General features: G+C 42.2%; 1 protein-coding gene across 1 annotated transcript in view; it reads right to left on the bottom strand.

The window, feature by feature from the left end:
• The window catches only part of NDRG1 (N-myc downstream regulated 1), a 39,344-nt gene extending 24,038 nt beyond the window's left edge, over window positions 1-15,306 (bottom strand). The window contains exons 1-2 of the mRNA XM_080339898.1: window positions 15,253-15,306; window positions 1,617-1,695 (exon numbers count right to left, since the gene is read on the bottom strand). Coding sequence (XP_080196024.1) covers window positions 1,617-1,679 — 63 coding nt within the window. The 5' untranslated portion in view covers window positions 1,680-1,695; window positions 15,253-15,306. The remainder of the gene's footprint in view (window positions 1-1,616; window positions 1,696-15,252) is intronic.
• Window positions 15,307-23,504: the final 8,198 nt, after the last annotated feature.

The following is a 23,504-nucleotide window of genomic DNA, read 5'->3' as shown; positions in this document are numbered from 1 at the left end:
TGGAAGCCATTTTACACAGCACTAGTTTTAGACAATATGCGGGGTTTTAGTCTAAATAAACTATTGGCATTATGATCTTTTAAGCATAGCTAGTTTCATACACTGGTGTTCCAGTGGGGTCTAGATTTGGAATGAACAAGTACATATAGCACTAGTGTAAACAGCATAGGAAATAAACCTCCATCACTGTCCAGGAATGAAGGCTCAGCTATAGCAGAAACATGGGCACAACAAGCCAGAATGCAACTGTTAACCTTAGAATGTGCTGAGTGTCTTTCAGGGAGATCTTTTCCACTTTGTCTAAATACATTAAATAACATCCTTCAGTCAATGTTAAGAATGGCTGCAGAGGAAATCAAACTCTCTGCTGGTTTTCCCAGGGAGACAAAACTTAAGGTAACATTGTGAATAAAATCATATAGGGCTCATTGTCAAGATTCCAATTTTTGGCCTACAGGCTACAGAAACCCAAAAAGATAATCAATGTTTTGAGATAGTTCTGAACTTTGAAGTAAAAACATTTCAGTTCTCATAGGACTTCTGCTTTGTATCTGCTTTGCTACTACTGAACAATATTGGCATTAAAAAGGGATCTTAGTTTCTGAAAAGTCTGAGCACTGCATTCATTGGTATCCAAACAAGCTCTGCTTTCATGCAATGTCCTTGGCAAAGGAGCTGTGTTTAAAGTTTCTCTAGCCATTTCACTGCAGTCGCAAGTAGAAATGATTTTCTGAAGTGTTTACACAAAAGAGGTAGGGAATAAAAAAGAAAGTAGCAGATAGAGCAATGAATAGTTCAAGTGTAGAAAACCAGCAAAAAACCCAACACATTTCTATACATCATTGTCAAGAACTACCATCGCTGGGAACAAAAGAAAAACCTTAGTTTCCATTCAAGGAAAATAAAAAGTTGAGAGGTTCCTTCACATATTACAGTGAATTATTTGCTGTGAATATAGCACAGAGTATTGCTGCCACCAAGGAGTCAGACGCAGGTTTTTGGAGAAAAATGGTGAAAAAACAAACAAAAAGAAGCACAACAGCATTAAGCAAAAAAAAAAAAGGCTGAGATGTTTCTACACTGCAGTCTCAGAGGAATGGCTGTGGGCTGTGCACATCCAACATGCTGCAGACCTCTTGCAGTTTGACTCTAACTCAGCTCAGAGCAGCAGTTGTACCTCCCAAGTGAGATGCACCCAAAGGAAAAGGAAAGGCTCTCTCTGTACCTCCTTGAAAGGCACCTGACAAAGTAAAGTTTCTAGCTCTACATTGAGAAGTCCAGATGGGTGGATGCACATGAGGCCATGAGGCTGCATAACTGGCACCACCCAGAGCTGTCAGTATGCAGAAAAGCAAAAATGTCACCACCAGACTAGCTCTAGAGAAGAGTATATCCAAGGATGATGAAAAAGCAAATCATAAAGGCTCAGTTTTGTATTATGTGGAAAAAAAACCCAACCCAAACCAAAATAAAACAACCACTCTTATCCCACCTACAGTTTCTTTCACTTGTTTCTTCCATATGGTATGTTAGAACTAATTTAAGAACACATGTGCAGTTCAAACAGCAGCCCTGAAACAAAACACATAAGCAATAAAAAGCTTTAAAATAATTACCTCCTCCTTTTCCACCAGAGGTTTCACCTCTGCAAGGTGAGCATCCTGGTACTCTGTTGACATGGTCAGTAGCTGATATCTGCAAAGATGAAAAAAGATTTGTTCTCAGCTTGCATCAAAGATAAAATGCAGGAACAAATAAAGATCCTGCTCCACCCAACACCTCCCCCGCCATGTCCCACTGTCTCAGGTTATAATTTAAAAGATCTTTCCAAGAATGGTATGAGTCTCTTATAAAATGCCTCCCTGCTTTATTTATATACACACGCCTGCACAATATGAGATTAAAGAAATGTTAAGGCCGCAAGATCAAAGAAAAGTTTGGCAGCTTCAAATAGAGGATCCTGAATGAAACAGGGCAGGGACCAGCACAGAGAGCCATGGACACTGTCATTTCACAGGTGAATGCAGGCACAGCCAAATCTGCTCAACCACCTTCTCCTGAAAATAGCTTGAATACTTGTATCTGGGTTATTTGGTTTGTGTTTGTTTTTTCTTTTTTTTTTTTCCAAAACTGTCAAAACCAGGAACAAGATTGCTATATCCTGCTCTAGGAAAGAACCAGCATTGTGACACCCAGCCCTCATCTGCAGGAAGCTTAACTGGGAACACAGACACAGCTGAACTCCAGAAGAGGTGAAGAAGAGGTTGTGCTGCAGGTACATGGCATCTTCTGCATTAGGACCAACAGGGATCTCAGTTAAGTGACCACATCAGTCCAAACTGGGAGTTCAAAAGAAGAATGGCATGTTGTCATTCTCTCAACAAAGATAAGGTGTCAGAGGCAAAGGGCTGCTCCGTGCAAAGCTCTGAGTGACCAGAAACAGTTCTCAGAAGTGATACCAAAACTGTTTAAACAGCAAGGTAGAGAAATGCATGTCAGGTTCATTTTGGGCATCTTAGGACAAATTCTTCACTACATAACAATAAAACACATATCAATTATTTACTTACTAAGAAAAGTTTAGAATTGTCTCAAGTGAAGCATATGAGTAAGTATACTCAGAGCAAGACAAAAGGCTGAAACATGTTGAAGAATTATTGACTAAATGCAACAGCAAATTTGTAATTATTAGCAATATTGCTGAAGTATAAAACTACAGAACAAAATTAAAACTGATTCTTTAAACCACGATTTCTCACCTCCTGACTAAAATCTGATTTAAGCCAATCAACCCTGGCTACATAAATGGCCTGGTGCTCAAGAACGGCTGTGAAGCCAACAGGAGTATTCAGAAGCCGTCACTGGCAGCAGCAGCATCATTTTTACTCTGCGCCGTGGATTAATGCAATGCACTTTTCCCTGGCAAAGATGCTCTAATGAGAAAGTTTGCAAGAGGGTTGGATGCTGTAGGAAGTTTTGAATTAAGTGGCACACACAGACTAAGAAAGTTAATGCTGAAATAATGCTGGCATCCATGCACATGCAAACAGATTCAGGTTTTAGTAACCTTTCTTGCTAGGTATGAAATTGGGTGGATTTTGTTAAAAATTAGGCAGGGGATTTTAAGCCTAGAGAAATGTTTCATTAATATTTAAATCCATCATTTGAGGCAAGGGGACAGGAACAAAACTGACCCCGTTGTCAGTAACTTGTAATCCGAATTCATATTAAGGCACCAGAGATACTTTAATAGTCTGAACACCCAAGACAGAGTTAATTCCCCAGTCACTCTGATCTCCCTTTTTCTCCTGGTTTTCCAGTAAGTTTTGCCCCTTTAATCACAAAGAATAAGTAAGAAACAATTTTGTCAAAGTTTCAAGCAACTGCAAGTGACATTTTAGAAACAGTGTCACATATTTTCACATCTATGTAATCTGCTATTCCACACAGTAAGCAAGTGGGCATGGCAGAGAGGGAAAATAAATGCTGATGTAATATTTGGAGGTTGAAAATATTCACATGCAATTGCACCTAACTCAGCTGTTTGATTGGTTGGTTTTGGTGTTTTGTTTTTGTTTGTTTGTTTGTGGGGTTTTTTTGTGGTTTTGTTTGTTTTCATTTGTTGTTGTTTTTGGGGATTTTTTTTGTTTGGTTTTTGGTTTGTTTTTTTGTGTGTGTTTTTTTGGTTTGGTTTGGGGTTTTTTTGTTTGTTTGGTTGGGTTTTTTTGGTTTGGTGTTTTTTCTTTTTGCAATTCAGCAAATTTTGCTAAAACAGAAATGACACCTTAATCTTGCACGTAATTCTGCAATAGGGACTAGAAGGGCAGGAGATTGTTCTGTGTTTTACCTATACGGAAGGAAAGTAAGAAGCCAGGTCTCCTGCAGTTTTCCAGTAAGAAGCCACTCGGGGAACAAAGCCACAGTTAGTGTTTGTGGAAGAAAGTTGTTTACATGGGACAGTTTCAGATTTTCAGGGACTCAGAGCATTGACTACAAATGACCAAATAACTGTGCCAAAAGGAACAAGATGGATGCCTTTTATAGCCTTAAAAAACAATCCTGTTTTCATAATAGTTCAAAGTAGTTGCTCTATGTTTCCGAAAGAACCAGCACTAGGAAGTGCTGACCAGCAGATTACATGACGGTCATAAAGTCTACTGAACAAAAGCCCAACGTGTACCACGTTCTCGCTTTTGGAAGGATACCAGACCTTGGAGTCACATAATGTTTTCAGATCAGGTATTTCCAAGCTCTGGGTTTTCCTTCTCTGCATCAGGAATACCTGAAACATTCCTAACAAGAAACAACCTTGTGATAAGGCAGCACAACAACATGCTATTTGTTCATGAGAGCTGGCAAACAAAGCCCCGCTATCTGACAATACTGTAAAAACCATCTTATTTTCCAAAGAGAAAGATGCTGGTTAAGTCTTTTTGTACCAGCTATGCTCAATGCAAACTTTATAATCTCCAAACAGGTGCTCTGTGCTCCCCTTTTATGTGACAGGATAGCTCAAAACGAATTTAACTGCATAACTCTCCTCAATAGACAACCACACCAGCATTCCTTTATACACATTTCAAAGCACTTGCCTCACAGAAGTTTTCAAAAGACAAAGTTCATTTATATTTGCAAGCAGCACTGTAAAGTTGCCAACTTGGAGAAAAACAACTTTTTTTCACTCCACTTGGCCAATTCAGCCTGCTAAGAGGTTTCAAGTTCTCTCCTAGAGGAGAATACCCACCACCCTGCACCCAGACATCAGTTACAATTGCTGCTCAGAGCATTAAGTTTGCAAATAATCATACTTCTGACTGAAAAAATAATTTTAAAAAAAGGTTTAAAGAACCTTTGCAATTGGTAAAGTGTTTTAAAACTGATCACATATCTACATTTTCCAACTAGCAGGAAAGGCAGCAAACCACTCTCTAGGAAGCCAGGGAAACATGGAGAAGTCATCTGTGCAATATTGTATTCACTAATTCCATTCAAAGAGGCTTTTCTGTACCCATTCCAGCCAAAATCTACTGCTCCAAAACCACCGGAGCAAGTGTCGTAACCAAGGTGGGTAGCTCAGGAATCATTTTACTGAGCTTGATTATTTTGGTTTTAAAGGTTCTGGGCATCATTGCTGGGAGAACAGTCATCGCTGGAGCCTTGTTTTGGGAGCAGGGGACACAGAACAGACGGGCAGCCTGACTTTGCAAAATGATGTGCAAAGGAGCTAAGAAGCCACACATCGAGCCATGCATCCTCAAACACCAGCAATGTTGGAATCATAAGTACCAAGCATTAGGTAATCCCAATATACATGACCAAATTCATTCCAAATAAAGAAGTAAAACAGGTTCAAAGATCACTTCAAACTTCACTCTGAAGACACGCATATGGTTGTCCAAGCTTGTACCATGGTGTCCATCATCAGATGTGGTCTCATGTCCATGATGGGCTGGAGGAACTGCCACCAGCACTACATACTCTGTCCTCATACCCAACTGTTTTGTATTTACATTCTACAATTGAAAATAAAGAACAGGAAAAGACTCCTTCCTGAGTGTTTCATAAAGGAGGTAATTTCCTCAAAACAACTTTTTTAAACACGGGCAGCAGAGATTATTCTCCTTTTGAGTACTGGTATACAGAAGGGTGATCTCCCCAGAGCAGCCTGATGGCATTGCCATCTTTGCAGGCTGAGCAAGCAGGAGGGACAACAATGACTTTACACATGCGATTAAATACTCATGAGCATCTAATGGCAAAGAGAGGAGGGAGAAAGCCGATGGCACTGTGGCACTGATGGCCACAGCTTCCAGGCACCGGTGTTGCTCTCTTTTGAGAGAGAGAGACACCACGCAAGACTTGGGCTCCATGGACACACATGGGAGGTGTTTCCAAGCCTGTCACATCACTCTGCACTTTATCACTTGAAAGCCACAAGTGACTTCAGAGCTCAGTCACCAAAGCAGGTAGGAAGGACATGGGTGGCAATTTGAGGCTTTGTGCATCTGAAGCAGCTCAAAACACTATCAAAGAAGCAGGGATGAGGCAAGGATGGAGAGCTAAGATGTCCCCAGAGCTGTGCAGAAGTTGATTAGCGAAGATCTCCATTACTTTCAGGTCAGAAAAAAAGAGTAAGCAGCTCAAGCCTCTGACAATGAAGCAAGTAAAGTTACTGTGATGTTCGAACAGCGTTTGAGCCTTACATACAATCAGTTAGACCCCTTCCAGTCATTAACAGTAAATGCTGCAAACTAGTCTGAGTGGCCCTGAAATAAAAAATGATGGTTTCTGTAAACTGAAGAGCAGCTTGTAAAAACTTGTCTCCACTAAATGAGAGACAAGTAGACATCAGTTAATAGCTACCAAGTGTGGTTATCATCCACAACACACTGTCTCATTAAGTGCAGTTTACATTTCGGGTATTTTACAATAAACTTGACAAATCTAATGTTCCTGTTTGTGATTCATTTCAAAATAATGCATTTTGCAAGTGTCCAAAAGAGTTAACGCGTTAGCATCTGCCCACACTATGCCCTGTTTAAGCTAGTCTTTGTTAAGGCACTGCTGTCACGAGGTCCTTTGTGTACTGAGTTACTGATTTTCCCTGACATAGTTCTACACAATAAATCAAATAAGAGGTTTCAATAGAAGTTTCTCCCCTTTAAAACAAAACAAAACCCCACAAAACAAAACAAAAAGAAAAACCAAAACCAACCAACCAAACAAAAAAAAACCCAACAAAACAAAACAGATGACTTGACAGTTAAGTATCATCTGACTGAACCATTTGAACAGCAAGTATCAAAAGTTGAAGACACTAAACTACCTGTGACCCTCTGGGTTTCTTTAGACTTAGGTGATACATGACAACCTCAACTTGCAACTAAAAGTTAATAACCTGATACAAAGCAAGCTTAGAAGCATAAGCCTTAAATAACCTAAAGTTTCAAATCAGAAAAGGTCAGGACCTAAAGCATTAAATTAAATAATACCAGGGAACTGAAACAACTAGGCTGCCCAGTAGCCTCTGATTCACATATGTCCTGTGAATAACCATCACCCTCACCCAGCCCTCTTCAAGCACAGCACACTGCTCATACTCAATATACTTGTTTCTTTCTAACCTATTTGTTTTTTATTTCCTTTCAAACCCTTTTTGTGAGCTATTCCACCAGCACGCTTTAGTGAAGGCTGTAGTGGAAAATAAGAGCGCAGGCTGGCATCCAGAAAAAAAAAAAAAGCTGGGTTTTTAAGAGCATAATGTAGCGTAACAGTGACTTTCAAAGCCAAAAACCAAGAAGGGCTTAAAGTTTTAGCCATTTATAAGTTTAGACTTATGCTACATGCTAACAGATCTAATTAGGAAACCAAAATGTTTTAGCCAAGAACTTGAGCCCTGTGCCAAGTCACAGCCGGGTGAAGCCACACAGAGAGGACTGCAAGGATAGACCCAGCAGCTGGTTCCATGAACAACATGCCGGTGTGGGTCCTGAGCATCTCCCACAGCCACCCTTGCCTTCAGCCTCTGCATACTCATGCAGTTAGAAAGATAAGATCTCCGGGCTCATCTCCAGTCGTTTTCTTCTGGCTGTTTTTCACTCGTGCGACTGACATCGGTGCCTGTACAGGCGCAGGGCTGTTTGGCTGCTATCGCTCCGGTATCGGACACAGCCTTTAAACTGCCAGTTCCTCACACCAGGGACTCGTTACTCTTCACAACATGATACGCTCTGGCAGCTGCACATTGATAGTAGCACCAAAACAAAGCGAGCTGGAAGCAGCCCTTCATCCTCCACAGATGTTGTGCAAGGAAAGCAGTTTGCACAATCCTCTCACTGTGGGATGCAATGAAGAATGTTCCTTGGAAAGCTCGGGGTCCTCCCAAACTTCATGGGAGTAGAAACTGGCTGTGGGAAGGGTAGGTGTGCCAGCCAAAGGACATGCCTGCTGTCCCCATCTCCCTTGTGCTGGATACCCTTGTTGTCTCCCCCCTCACCCCCAATATAATAAGCAGTTGTTCTATTCCTAGCTGGCAGGGAAATTGAGAGCGTGCAATATCTTAGGGCTTTTTTTTCCTGTTGTAGCAATCCTTAATACTACCTACACTATAATACCATAATTCCATGAGGGATAGATTACAAAACCTAATGAAGTTATCTGAAATTCAGGTTTCTTCAGCAACTGGCACCTGAAACTGCTTCTGGTCATACCTCTGTGAAAAGTGGTTATACACAATAACGTGAAGTTTCTTTAAAGAGATTAAAAATAATTGTGATTCCCAGCACCTGGGAGTGGTGTCATCCCAACCTGTGTGCTCACTGCTGACATGGCTGTGAACATTCCTTGCAGAGCAGGATGGCACGGGGTGGGTAGGGGAATCCAGGGCTTTTGTAAAAATTCCTACACCCTAGCGGCAGCCTAAGTTTATCTGGAAACACATGATGCCCATTTGTACTGGTGCCAATATTGTCCTCCAGCTGCAAACGACTCCAGGCTGTGGGTGGCAGCACCACAGGATGGAAAGTGTGAAGAACAACCAGCTGCCTTCCCAGGCTTTGTTTTCTAACCCCACCAAGCCAGCCTGTCTCCTTCCACTGCCTCAGCACCCTCCCAACATCCTTCTCTGCATCTGTCCCGCTCCTCCGTCAACTGACTGCAAACAATACAAAGAGTAAAGGCGATGCATTGGTACAGATCCTGACACCTGCCTTGCACCTGGGTGCTAGGCTGGGATTCGGGGGCAGATTAAATAACGAATACTACAAAGCTGCGTTTGGCATTTCATATCATGGAAGAGACGGCTTCTGCCACAAAGACTGCAGTCTAAGCAGACAAGAAACAAGCTATTGTTCCTGCAGCTCGCCAGTGTCAGGCCATGCTCCCCACCCCCTCCCACTCTCGATCTGTCATGCTTTAGTAGTTCATAGCTTCTGCTCTCTTGCAACTGCTTCAAAAAGTGGGTGGTTCTGTGCAAGTCAGAGGCAAAAACATAGTGAGATTATTCCAGAAGGGACAGCCTTGTAGTATTCTCAGAGATGAGGGACATTGTCTGGCTCTCTAGGTTGCACCCTTGTACACAGTGGTTTATTTTTGTATGTTTTTCCTTTTGAAGCTGATGTTGCAAAGATGAATACATAAGTTACAAAATATCACAGCTGAGGTTGATGATGTATCTTAATTTACATTTATTCTGTAGGTCATACTATATGGGTTACAGTTTCACAGTACGTATACAATTTGTTGTACCACCTATTGAAATTGCTTGCTAATTGCTGTTACAAGTTCTCTTTATAACCTTTGCCAAAATGCCTGGGCTGAAGCTTTCCATGACAAATGTCAGAGAGTTCTTGTTTGTTTTTGAGGAGGAAAGTATCATTTATGGATATTATTTTGTTCCTGTGAGCTCCAAATCCCTTTTTTTCTAGGATGAACTTTAGCATTCTAGATTTAATCTGGACTCAGACTTTGCACAAAAGGCCATTGTGTTAAGGACACATTCTTCCCAAGAAAGTCATAAAATTAGCCATTATAAAATTAGCCAAATTTAAGCATTTGCACATGCTGAACTACCCGGGACTAGATCCGGGTAATGGTCTTCCATTCCCTGCAAGCCTCAGCACCTAGAGATATGATATGATCTTCCTAAGAGCTGGAGCACGCTCAGGCCTGTATCACAAAAGATAGGACTGGTGATGGAGTTTCTAACTCAGCACCATCCAGTGCCAGAATACTCCTTGTTCCTCAAAATAAGGCCTTTCAAAATCCTTCAAAGTGGGCCAAAAGCAATTCTTCATCCTCCACTGACTTTTTTCCAAAACCTTTACACATCCATGCTCCAGGTTAGCATCTATTACATCAGGCAGAAAACTTACAGTTATCACTTCCCAGAGGAGTTGAAGTTATGCAACCACACAGATGAGTGAGATTTTCTACACACTTCATAAATTTCAGTATGTTTCACATGGAAAAAAAAAAAAAACGCAATGCTCCTAAATCATATCATAGAATCATCCTGGTTGGAAAAGACCTTTAAGATCATTGAGTACAACAGTTAACCTAACACTGGCATTAAACCATGTCCCTAAGAACCTCATCTATGCATCTTTAAAAGACCTCCAGGGATGGTAACTCAACCACTTCTCTGAGCAGCCTGTTCATCTAGGAAAAAATAGTATTTTGAATTTGCCAAAATATGAAGCTCATCATAAAACTCTGCAATGTCTTTATTTCATAGAATAGTCACATAACCCAATACATCACAACTTCGTCCAAGGACACAAATGTATCCTAAAATTTAGCAGGGATATGTTACATACAATGCATAAAAAATATGTTGAGCGCATTATAGAACTATAGCAGTAGGAATAAATATGACATCATTAGCTTGACAAGGTGCACATGAGCTTCCTGAAGGAAGCAGTGCAATAACCCACAGCAAGAGCAATCCTTCCTTCCCTAATAGTGCATTTCCCGTCTGGATGTCCGCTTACTGTGTTCACAAATAAGGTTTCCTTTAAAAGCTGCATTCTACTTAGCTGATTACTTTTCCATTTCACCTTGTGCCTACCAATAAATACACTCATATATAAAAAATTATGCTACCGTTCTCTTATTTGAACACCAGTGCCTTCACCTGCAGAGCCTTCATCAGGTCTATTACAGTTTCAGATCTTTATCACCTAATTTTTCACTTCATAAAGACTGGAGTACCTTAAAGTAGTCAAGTTGTAAGAGTTGTAAAAATGGCAAAGAGAAAAAAAAAAACCAAACAACAACATACATAAAAAACAAGGGGTGATTGAAAGCACATTAAAATATTTGTTTTATGGTCAGTTTTTCATGCTGCACTAATTCCCAAAGTTTGCTCTTTCCATTATTTTTTACGTCATCCATATAGTACTAGCAGACTGGCCTTACCCAGCCATAGTAGAAAAGAAGCTAAAAGAGCTGTACATTTGAAGCTATACTTAGTTCAAACAGGAAGCAGCCAGTTAAAGGCTTGGGAAAGTAGAGAATATCCAGTTTTAAAAAACAGGGCTCAAAAAGGAAGATCTGCATTGACCAACTTCCACCTATCAAGAGAAAAAAAAAACTGACTGGCAGATGAAAAAGATATGTTAAATTTGTGACAATTAACTGAAAGGAAGTAGCGCAAAACCCAAAAGAAACATAGGAAGCGTGATCAGCCACACAAAATAAGAGCAGTAAAACTGACATACATCCTGCTTTGTACAAACAGATATAGCTGTGGAAAATTTCCTCAGCACGGGCAGCACGGTTGTGCATCAGCAAGCACATTGCGGAGCACCTCTGCATGGAGAACATCCCATTTGACAACCAACTGCTGGGCATTATCCAAAGACAACACTCTCACGGCAACTGGGAAACAAAACAGGCCTGATCCTGCAGCAGCGCTTTGCTAAAAGCAAAACTAAACTCATCTCCCTCATTGTCCAACGTAGGAATTTGCATATTCAAGTCTGGAACTCAGATACTTGCAGGCTTTACCCTCCGAGCACTTGCTGTGCTGGATTAAATAGTGAAAAATGGTACTGATTCTCATGGACACTCAGTACTGAGTTTAATTGTGTCAAAACAACACTTCAATGATGCACGATCACATATTCAGGAGAAGGTCTGAATGGTTCCTTACTGCTGCTCCCATTCCACAGCCAAATGGAATTAATACCAGGGGTTACCTGCTGCTGCCTGGCCCTGCTGAAGTTACCCAGGGCTCTGGAAGTGACACAGATAGAAAAAAACAAAACCAAACACCAGCATTTGAGAGAAACACCAAGTTCAATAGCCATTTTATTCATAGCCATTGATTTCCTAGAGGCCTAACCCAGATTTTACTCACTTGTAGCCACACTTGCCACCAAACCTGAAAGTGGGATTGCCTTCCTCTCAGCCTTTTAAATAGTTTCAGAATACTTCCCATGCCTTTCCAGTACTGAAAACTTACTTGCACCTTTTGACGGATGGCAGAGGGGTAGCTATTGCTTCCTCAACCTGCTGACAGCTGGAGATCTGCTCCCCAGGCAACAGTCCAGGAAAGTTCTTAACTAAGAAGGTTGCAGGGGCAGTACCATCACATGTTAGGTAAACTTATAAATTTATACCTAAAAGGGCAGTCTACATACAATACAAATGGTATTTATTTAGCAAAACAGTGACAGGACAAAGTGGGCTCTTCTGCACTTCTGCCTGAGATTTCTACATGCTGTGACACAACATGGAAGTTAAATGTAAATAAACTGTATCTGGAAGTCATATTTAGTCTCAAGAACCAGCATTTCATCACCATTAATACCAAGCAGTTGCATCTCCTGGGTTTCGGAATGTTTTCTTTTAAAGTCTTCAAACCAGAGCAACTAGAGAAAGTCCCTCTTGCTGCATCCTGCTGGGGCTGAACCCGTTTTCCCAGGCTGTGCTCAACCCTGCTGTCTTAAGCTTCCAGCTTTAGGCATGATGTAAACACTGCTGATCCACCACAAAGCAGAATTTGTATTATTTTTGAGAGTTTCACACTTTCACACTTTCTCCAAGTCAATTTCACCACTTCTGTATCCTTTCTTTCACTCTTTGTCTAGTTTGAGACAATAAAAGCAGGAAATGTCTCATTACATATATGCTCCATGTTTTGTGCAGCAGATTCACAGGCTCTGATGAGGTTAAGTGGAAAAACAGTCTTTTCTATGGGAAGTTAGAAGTTTGCCAAAATCCCTTAAGCTGGTCATGAGAAGATGTATGTTGGACTTCATTCAAACAAATTAATCACTTAGATTTAAAAATCTGAATCAAAGAATTTTTCTCACAACAGTTACTGTTAATCCCACCTGAACTACAAGAGCAAATTACTTGACTGCCTTGTAAGTGTTTTTAAGGACCAGACTCCCACACCAAAGTGCTTCCCAAGGTGCAGTGTGATCTCCCCATGTAACTGCCATGGTGCAAAAAAGGAATATTCAAAAGTAGAATATCTCCCACTAAAGAAAATTGGGGAATCCTGCTGCTTTTACTGATCACTCATGCAACCTACCCAGATGATCTGTCACTGCTTTAGCATTCCTTTTTATGTTGACAAGAACAAAAAAGTCATTGTGCAGAGGAAAACCAGAAAAACTTAGTCTGTTTTTGGTGGTGTGGTTGCTGGTCCCCAAGCACAGGCAGACATAAGCGGCAGTGTTCCCTCAACAGTGGGTGTAATGACTTCGGCCACTGCCATACTGTGGACATCTGACACTTTGACATCTCTATCCCGCTGTCATCTTGGGTAAAGTGGCCAATGAATGTAGGGAGTCAATACAGAAACCCTTCTTCCTAAGGGAAACAAATGAAAACCTCAGCTTGTCAAGCCCTTCTAGACACCTCCACCCAAGACACTTTGCAGAGTGCCCATTCTCAAGGGGATGATGAGTTCATCTCTCAGCTTTATTGTAGAAATTTTGGTTTAAAGTTTTCAAAGATGAAATCCATCCCCTTCAGGTACCTGGTGATCTGCAGTGCAAGGAACTCATACTCAGAAGTTGTGGTCTCCAGTTCCCCAAACCGTTATGCCATGGCATCAGTTCAGTTTATACTGAAAAATGTCAGAAACCATACACACCCTAAGCAGTCTCTCGTTACTACATTGAATCATGTTTCCACAGTATCTGTATTTTCCATGTCAAAACACACCAGTTGCTCCCAAATACATTCATGCACTATTCTTCCTGAAAGGCACAGCACTTATTAGTACTCAGGGGACTGTACAAACCTTTAAGGAACACCTCATTTTTGCTGCACCTACTCCTGAGTTTTACCGTTTCATCCACAGTCATTAAATTCTTGCTGTGCACAGGACAGTGTACAGCATAAGCTGCCTGCTGTTTACTCAACTACTTGTGAAAAAAACACAGTGATTCTATGTCAAACTACATTAGACTCTGGGTAACAAAAGCACCGAATTTTTAAAAACATGTCTCCAGAGTCAAGTTCAAAGTGCAACAGCTTAATGCCACTGGCTGAAGTTTTAAGTTGTGCCTGTTCACAGCCAAGGCTAAAACCAGCAAGGCAGGCTTCTCGCGTGTTTACCTGAAGCATGTGATAGCTCCTCTTTACAGGTTATTTCCATTTCTTGCCCTGAACGGTGAGTTTTTCAGCAGCTGTGTATATGTGACACAATTCAACATACCAAAAAAAAGCAAAAAGCCAGAAAACATCAAAACAGTGCAACACCTTGGAAAGAGTCCAGACAGAAAGCTTCAGGTTGTCTTTGACCTGCACTACAATTGCATTTTCTAGGTTCAAAATACAGTTCCTATTTAAACAGACAACTGAGGAGAAAAATCTCCCAATAACATAATTGGTAAATACTTCTATCTGAAGCCTAAAGGGATCCTGTTCTGGGGATGAGGTGCAAAATCGGCCACTGTGGTCTTTATAAAGCATCGGGTAAGACAACGAGCAATGCCAGTTTCCAAGTGCTTCATAGTCACATATTGGCCACAATACAGCGGAAAGCGCTAACCAAAACATCCCCCTTAGCAGAAGTGAAATCACTTATTTCATCAGACCCAGTCCATGGCTGTGCCGCCACTGCAAACGCCACTGTGAAGTGCTCTGAACCTGAGCAGTGCCTGCAAGCACAGCTGGCAAACTGCACTTATCATCAAATACGAAGACAATAACCCCACCAAAACAACTGCTAGTTAAGGCTGGACACCAATCAAGTCTGCCCTCTGCGTCACATCCAGCACAGGGCTGCGAGAGCAGAGAGACACGATCAACAAGCGCCCGGAGCGAACTTCCCTAGGAGAACTATGTGCCTTCGTTTCACAGCTGTTTTCCAGCCCAGTCCACTCCGCTGCTGCCGGGGGAGCCCGGACCGTGGCAGCAGCACGCAGCAGCACGCAGCAGCAGCACGCAGCAGCTGTCCCCACCACCGAAAAGGGACGGGGCGCCCCGTCCGCTGCTCCTCCTGCCAGCGCGCAGCCACCACCCCGCTAATAGCCTCCGCTCCCCTGCCGGCTGCTCCCTGCATGGAACGAGGTGGCGAGAGGGAAAGGGATTTATCGGTAAGAAAAAGAAGCAGGGTGAAGCAAAGATGCGCCCTCGGAGGGGCTGCGATGCCCGCGGCGGTGTGTGGGTGGATGGATAAGCAGATGCATGGATGGAGAGGTAGGTAGATGGATAGGTAAGTGGATGAACGCATGTATGGATAGGTAGTTAGATGGACGGATAGGTAGGTACGGAGGGAGCCTTCCTTACCTGTTGCGGTACCGCTCCCCCTACGCTGCCACTGCCGCCGCACTCCGACCGCCGCCCGTCCACTGTCGAGGGGAGGATTTATAGCCCGCGCCCCGCCCGCCGGGAGGCGCTGCCCGCCACCGCCGCCGCACCGCCCCCCCGACGGCAGCACGGGGCGGGCCGCCACCCGTTCCGGGGCTCCGCCCGCCCGTCCCTGCGCCTGAGGGCTCCCCCCGTTGCCCGCAGACGTTTGCAGCGGTTACAACCCGGATGCCTGGTTTGCATGGGGTCCCTAAATATCAGCGGGGAACCCTGGCGGTCGCCCCTTCCTCCAGGTCGCGGGCTTAGGGAGACTGTCTTCTGACATCCCCTTCCCGGGCAAGCTTTGGGAGGAGAGCTTGGCTGAGACCTGTCATCCAGCTTCCCGAAGGATTACAGTGATGGGAAGAAAGTGTTTCACACAATTTGGTGAGGAGAGGCAAGTGAGTGCAAGGGGTTTGCCCAAGGACTGAATGAGTAGCAGTCTTGGGAAAGGATGAGCAAAGAGCTGAAAGAGTGGGGTCCTGGCAAAGGTGGTCAAAATTTTGCACACTTATGTACTTCTATGGAAAAATAAGTCTGCTTACCAGATCCCGACTTGCAAAATCTTGTGCTTGTACATTAACATGACTACTAGGAAGGAACTCTGATTTCAGTAGAAACAAAATAATGTCTTCACACATTTCTGATGAAGTTCAGAGGGTGCTGCAAATGCTGTGTGAGTTTCCCAGCTAAACAGCTCTTTGGCAAGAAGCACAGCTAATCGTTTATTCCAAAAAGAGGCCCTGGCCTGCTGAGTAAAGAGTATCCCTATACACAGCTCTGAGTGTAGCCACCCGCTAAGGGGTGGACGTAACTGTGACAGCCTGAACTGCTTGTTCTGTGGCTTTTCTGTAAAGCACCGTTGCCCCATGTGTGTGATTTCACTTAACAGCTTCACTTCTATGGCAGATTACTGTGACCCAAAGTGATGAAATCCACAGCATGTTATCATGTAGTAGCCTAAGGAAGAGATCGGAAATTCTTGAAACTGTTAAATTCTCTGTTTTCTTAGCTATACAATAAGCTTGTTAAGTCCAGTCTATAAAGGCTTGCTGCTGTTCAAATGCATGTTAGCTTCTTTCCTAAATCAGCTTCTGCACCTGAGCCAGAGAAGTGCTGCCTTCGGAAAGAAGAACCCTGGAAGCCTGATTCCTTTTTCACCACAAAATGATACGAGACCGTGTTGTGCAGCAGTAACTCCGAAATATTACTAGGTGTAGAATAAAGGAAATTTCTTATCATATTTTCTTAGCTTTGATTAGTTGATGTTTGCAAGGGTGAAAAGTATTTCTAAAACAACAAAAGAGAAGCATTTGTCATTCTAAGAGAGTGCTGCTCTGTGTCTGCTTTGTTTTTTTTCATCATAAAAGATCTAACCCTTTTCATACTCATTTTAAACTGTGAGACCATGAAACCTGTGAAACTATCACAAAAAAGCTTAATTTGCAACTGAGCGTATTTTGAAGTCACATCTTTAAAATTATGTCATCAAATCACTGGCTTGCTGTGTTTGTTATGGAAGCTCTGTCAAGCTCAGTGGCTCCTAAACTTATGGAACAAGTGCAAATGCTAGAACAAGAAGATGGGCTTGACTAATTTTCCAAGGAATTAATCCTTCCTTCATCTGACCATGAAACAAAATCCCAGCTCAGAAACATTCAGTCCTTCAGAAAACAGATCTGGGTCAGTGTCTGAACTGTGTGGTTTGGCCCATCTTCAAGCAGTTTTTCAATCTGCTATGCTTGGCTGCTTTTTGGGGAAGGGGCTGAAAGCTTCGGAGATTCAAATGAAATGAACTGTTCCCTGTGCACTAAATACAGACTTTTGCAGTAAAAACAAGTACTGAGTCTGGAATGAACTGGAGAACTGGAATACAGGGTTTTCTTTTGCTTTGACCATGGCATTTTGTTTGTTATTTAGATCACATGTAATATTGGACCCTCAAAAATGTTGGAGACAGGCAGATAGAAGGCCCCAGGAGTCAGTAATTACTAGTGGGCATCCAAACTGAGCCTTCCCTAGCTCAAGCACACTTCCCAGCTATTTCGCTAGTTATGACTGAGACTAACATGGTGAATTACAGTTTCTTTTGAGAGTGATTGGTGGATTGCAAAAGAACACAAAGCCATTCCAAAAATCCAAGTTAGGAAGTATTTTTACTATGTGAAGATGTAATTGCTAAAGTTTGTACTCAGAGAGCCAAATCCTGCTGTGTGCCAGAAAGGAGTACAGCTGAAAGCTTGGAGAACATCATTCCCCTCCGCTTGGAAATGTCTGCTTAGAAGACAGGTAGGGAAAACAGGAATTTCAAGGCTTAATTTGCCGGAGTGGCACTGCTGACAGTGCAACAGGCACTGACTCCATGAGCTTTCACCCCGTGCTGGGCTGCACGACCGCTCACACCACATTCCCATAGCCGCTGAGTGTACCAGCATCTGTACGTGTACAGACGTGTGTACTTCAGGAAAAACTGTGCTGGGGAAACAAGCTGCCACGCACACAGGCCCACTGAAAACCTAATGAGTACTTCTACTGTAAATATTATTTTATTTAATAAACCAACTTTATGCGACTGGCACATACTTGCCCTTTTCAGAAGAGCATCTCTATAGGGCAGGGGTGTCATACTCATTTTCAGTAGTTACTCCTGCGTTTATACAGTCCTAAAATGACATTCAGGCCCTTCGAAGGCAACTGCGAGGGTGATGTGGCCCCTGCTGATACAACTGCTATAGGGGGTTTTTGCTCAGCCATAGGTATCTGTTCCTGTACCAGCCAAAAGACTGTTCAAACTAACCTGAAAACATGACCCCTGGCAGCATCGGTCTCCAAGATTTTTAAGAGTAAAGTAAACAAGTCCTTGATTTACTGTGTTATTTTGTTTTACTAAACTGGGCTATTGTAGGTATATGCACGCACAAAGACACATTTGCACAAAGGAGGGAAATGGCATACTTCCATGCTAGAGGAAGACTAATCATCTGTGCGGAGCAGAAACCTGCCTATGTGTTCTAGTACCTGGCAGTAATAATATTTCAGCATTTAAATAGCACTTTAAAGCCATTAACTAATCAATGCTTATGAAGCTCCAGGGGAAAAAGGGTGTTGTAAATGAAGAACCACCAGACTAGAGACCTGATCCAAAGTCCACTGAAGGGTAGCAATTCCATCTATTTCAATGCTATGGAAACAGATTTTAATTATGAGACTATTCTTCTTTCCTTTGATATTACATTTCTTGCCATGCCAGCATTAACTGAGGAAATTTCAGTGGCTGTGCTGCAGCAGCAAAGAAGGAAAAAGAGTTGAATAAAGTAAGACCACAGCATTTTTTTTGCAAAGAGTATTGTGCATTTCTTTAGAAAGGTCTCTGCACACTGTTTACATTTAAGAAGTGGTAATATTATTAGTCACTGCAGAAGTAACTGGGTGTTCCCTTGTTCTTACTAACAATACAGCAGGGATAATTTTGGATTAAGCTACATGTTTTATGAAAAATGTACTTGATGTTCGCTGGTTCATGTCAAAAGAATTCCCTGTGTGACCCACCAAATATCACGCCCCATCCACAGGGAAATTTCTTCTACTACAGCCTTTTGTTGTTGCCCTTGGATCCATTGATGATGCTGACATGTAGCTGTATGGATCAGTTGTCCTTCCAAAAATTATCCAATCCAGCTCTGAACCAAGGGCACTGACCTCAATAAAAAGTATAAATAAATAACACCATGGATTGCAGATTCACATGGCCTTGTCGGAGATTTGCCTGATATTATTCATATCCCCACATAAGTACTTATTTCCAGTTTGGAAACTGCTTTTGGCAGGTTGATCGGGTTCAGCAAAAGCATAGATGTGGGGTGAGTCATTTAGTTGGTCTTGCAATACGAACTTCCTGCCATTTGCAAAGGAAGTAGATTTTAAAAATATATTTAGAAGACCATGGTTTATCTGTAAGTTCATTTGATGAATGGAGGGGATGAGGGCTTCTTTTGTTTCGCTTTAACAGGTGTGTTCCTGAAGGAGGTATTTGGTGTAGCATTTTACCAAAAGGAACATTTTTGCAGGAAGTTCTGTTAATTGGGATCTATGAACTAAATTCACAGCAAGACTCAGCTGTGAAGTGACAGGGCTGCTTGGCCCCATGTTTGCTACTCAGGCTTTCAGTCCAATGCATGCGAGCAACTAAGTGCCTAAGAATCAGGTTTCTGAGAAGTCAACATGATGAGTGGTAAATATTAAAGCTAGCCAAGAGAAAAAGCCAAGAGAGACAAAGTCTAAAATAGATTTTATGCTTATTTCCACATAAGGTTTTTGACTGTGAGTTCTTTCTGAGAGATGAATACCTACGATCAGTGAGTGCTTTCTCTAGTACTGCCTCACAGTCTATAACCCACAGTTAGCGCCGACATCTGAGGGACTTGGTTCCAGATACCATACTTACTCAGTTGTGCTTGAGCACATCTCTTCTGCTTGCCAGGAAAAAGTCTTAACAGTTTACAGGGTGGTTATATACCCATTGCACAACATTTTGCTTGCAATTTCTCCTGTTAGAGCTAATGCACTTTGTAAAAACAATGAAAATTCATCAAAATAGACAAGAAAAAGGAAGAATTTGGTTCTGCAGCTCACAGATGTCATTGTGAAGGCAGGGAGATAGTTTCATATCCCTGCTATGGTTGGGATGGCAGTTGGAACTTGCCACATACTTCCACCCCTCCTCCAAACAGAAATGGCTCGAATTGTAGTATTTAGATTAATATCTGTCTCTTGCACCAATAGTACACGGAGACAGCCTTCATTTTCAAAGCTACCTTTTGTGCAAAGATTAAGCCAGCAGGGACTCTCTGAAACTTGCACAGGATAAGACAGAAGGGAAGAAATTCTGGTTGTGGTTTCAGTTAGGACCTAGAGCAACTCCTTTTCCCATGATGAAACTGTTTTCACACGTATCAAGTGGGTAAGAAAAGTGCTTTCTGATTTGTTGGCAGCCTGAATTTTAGACTAAAGAGATTCAGGTGAATTAAGCTTGCACATTCACCACAATCAAAGTGTAATGCACTGCTGGTAATTATCTGTCCTGATGTAGTCTCAATTTGTCTACTCAGATGGGGTTTTTGTGTTTTGCTTCTTTGTCACCTACTCATCACTGGGCAGAAGAAGCAACTCAGCATTGTGCACCATGGCCTGTGAGGATCCCTGTTCTTGCTCATGGCCCCAGCAGGACATGTGTGATGATCAGCTACTCACTTGGCCTAAACCAAAAGCTATTTGGGGCTCCTGGGAGATCAAAGAATTGGTTTTATTGGTACTCGATTGCTCCTTGTGAGAGGTTATTTAGACCTGCTGGAGCATTTGCATTCTTTAGACCTGTCCACCTGTTAAACACACACATACACACCTGTATGTACAACAATATAGAGCTTATTTCTTTAAGGATCTACGCTAAACACACAGATAAACACAGTAAGTTCCCTTGTAGATGTAGCTTTACTGAGCTGGCATGAGATGTTATTCTTTTATTCATTTATGTTGACTCTTTTTATTGCCAACTATGAGCAGGCGAGGAAATAGAGCCACTTGTTTTAACTGTGAACTAAAAGCAGTGCTGTAACCATACACAGCTGTCAGAGGCAGGAGAAATGAAACACTGAGAGGCTCTAAATGAAAGAGGATTTTTCTCAACTGTTTCTGAGGCAGAGGACCTTCTCCATCCCATTCCCAACAAGAAACTAAGTGTTTATAAGGAAGGGTTTACCCTGGCTAAAGGAAACCAGTTACAAAGTACTGCCTTCAGCATTAACAAATATCCTTTGCCATTTCTCCTCCTTGAAGTACCATCTTTACTTTTCTTCCCCACATGACCTACAACAAGACAAGATACACAGGTCACTAATTCTATTTCTGATGCATTGGATGGGTAAAGAATTTAAAAGAACCCAACTGATACCCACAGCTGGTCATCTAAAACTTCTTGCAGCTCTAATCCTCAGTCTGCCTAGCAAACACATTGGGTGCAAGGACTCTCTATTCCCATTCATTAATTGGGGAAAAATTGACCATTAATTGCAACTGCTGTCCTCTGCTGCAAATTCAATGCAAAGTTCAAAGATATACTTTTAAGTTGTAAATGTCTTTTCAAAAAAGCTGCTTTCACATACTAGGAAATGGGGATTCTATGTATTTGAGCATTGCAAGAAAAAACCTGCACACATCCACCCTAGAGGTACAACATTCAAATGGAATTAATTTGGGGGCTTCACAAACAACATGTGGAAATCTGGGAGATTTCAAGACATTTATGTAAAACAGACTTTGCAGAGATCTGTGACCAGGAGGTTCTGGGCACGCGTGTGTCCTCTGACAAGTTTGGTCTTTTGGAATAAGAGATCCCAGGATTTGGAAGCCACCGGTCACATTACCAAATATATCTGCAACTCCTGTACTGACCAAGGGTGGAAGGCACTAAATGCAACTAAATATCTTTTTGATTTTCTGTGGTCATTATTTGAAGGAGCAAAATTGCTCCAAAACTGAAGTACAGAGTGTTTCAAAAAGACGGGCTCAATTTCAAAGCAGTTGTGCCTTCAAATTGGTTCCTTCTTTTTGAAAAGCACTGTACAAGTGCTCCACTTTAGTCCCCATTTTTAGTTCTTATGTTTTTAAAGAAGTTTCTCTACTAGCTAGAAATCTGGAAAGCAATTCCCTCCCTCTCACCACTTCCTCCCACTCATTCTGGCTGAGGCATTGCTATGTACACAAATACATAGGCACAAAAACATACGTGTGTACCAGAATCCTTCCCACTCCCTTTTTCACAGACTCTCTGAAGGAACATCTAACTCACATCTCAGTTGAACTTTTGAACCCACCAGTGCTGAGATGCCTTGAATTCAAGCAAAACAGGCTGGCCAGTGCCTATAGGTTTGAGGAGCACCTAAGCAAGTATAAGTCAGAGCTCTGTCCTCACTTGTGTCTGATAAGGAAGAGCAGGTAAAAGGCCTGATCATTGTCTAATCTTCCTAACGTAGCAATGACATGTATGCTCTGCTTGAAAATACACTTAAAAGTATATGTCCTTTTGTCCTGAGCACACATTTGCATAGCAATAACACAGCCAAGCAGTCAACTAAAAGAAAGTCCGGTTCTACAAGACCTTGAATGACATATATCACTTGCAATCTGTTATATGGCTACAGCTGTTTTCTAAAGTTTTGGGTTGTAAATGCTGATCACATAGCTTCGAACCCACAGCCAAGGAAACAAAGTAATTTTGCTGGTTGGCACCATATACCCAAAGGTCATGGTGTATTCCCTGTGACCACACCAACAGGTTTTACATTGGCAACATCTTCATGGACTTGGGCTCCTGGTCATAAAATGCAAACACCTATGAAAAAACCCTCAGGTTTCTCCCCTGTCTTGTGCTCAGGCAGAGATGATGGAGGTTGGCTGATTTCTTACAGAAATTTTAAAGAAAAGCGTGCCACAGGGAAAATAGGACATAAACAGCAGTTTTTGATTGCAATCTGGTTAAGGGGTCAGTTTAAGCATCATTTGACAAAAACCGGCTGTGTAGCTTCTAATAATGGAGGGAGTAGGGACAGGAGGAGAGAGCTATAGGTAAGCTGATTGCAGCTCCTGCAGCAAAACTGGACATGCTTTTTTTGCCAGCCATTTCAAAACAGTTGCTCAGAATCAAGCAGCCAGCACTAAATCAGCAATTCATTTGTTTAATAGCTTTAAAGGCTGTTCCCCATTAAACAAAACACCGTAAATCTGTTTCAGATTAGCAAATCAAATGAGTCACGAAAAAAATCCCACTTTGGTGTTAAGTTTTGGCCTGTGAGAGCTGCATCTCAAACAGTGTCCATACTGCTAAATATAAAAGGGCCAAAACCCAATCCCTGGCCCTGACATTAAGTGACGTTTCCTGACCCAGGCTTCATGTCTGAGGACCAGCCCTCTATGGTAGGCTGATCCCACACATTGTATGATACTTGGCCCTGTGCTACAAGTGGTGTCCCTGTGGTCCTGAGACATGATCGTTGTTTTTTTTTAATATGTTTTTGAGTTCAAAGGCTCTGAAACAATCTAAGGGTGGGGATGCAACCCACAAGAGTGATGTTTTTATGGCACAAAGCTGAAGGGATGTGCCGCGTACTCCAGGGTATATATGGGGCCATATGAGC

Source organism: Nesoenas mayeri, assembly GCF_963082525.1.
Source record: "Nesoenas mayeri genome assembly, chromosome: 2".
In the NCBI taxonomy this organism is placed as follows: Eukaryota; Metazoa; Chordata; class Aves; order Columbiformes; family Columbidae; genus Nesoenas; species Nesoenas mayeri.
The sequence above is the reverse complement of the archived record's forward strand: the minus strand, read 5'-3'. Positions and strand labels throughout refer to the sequence as shown.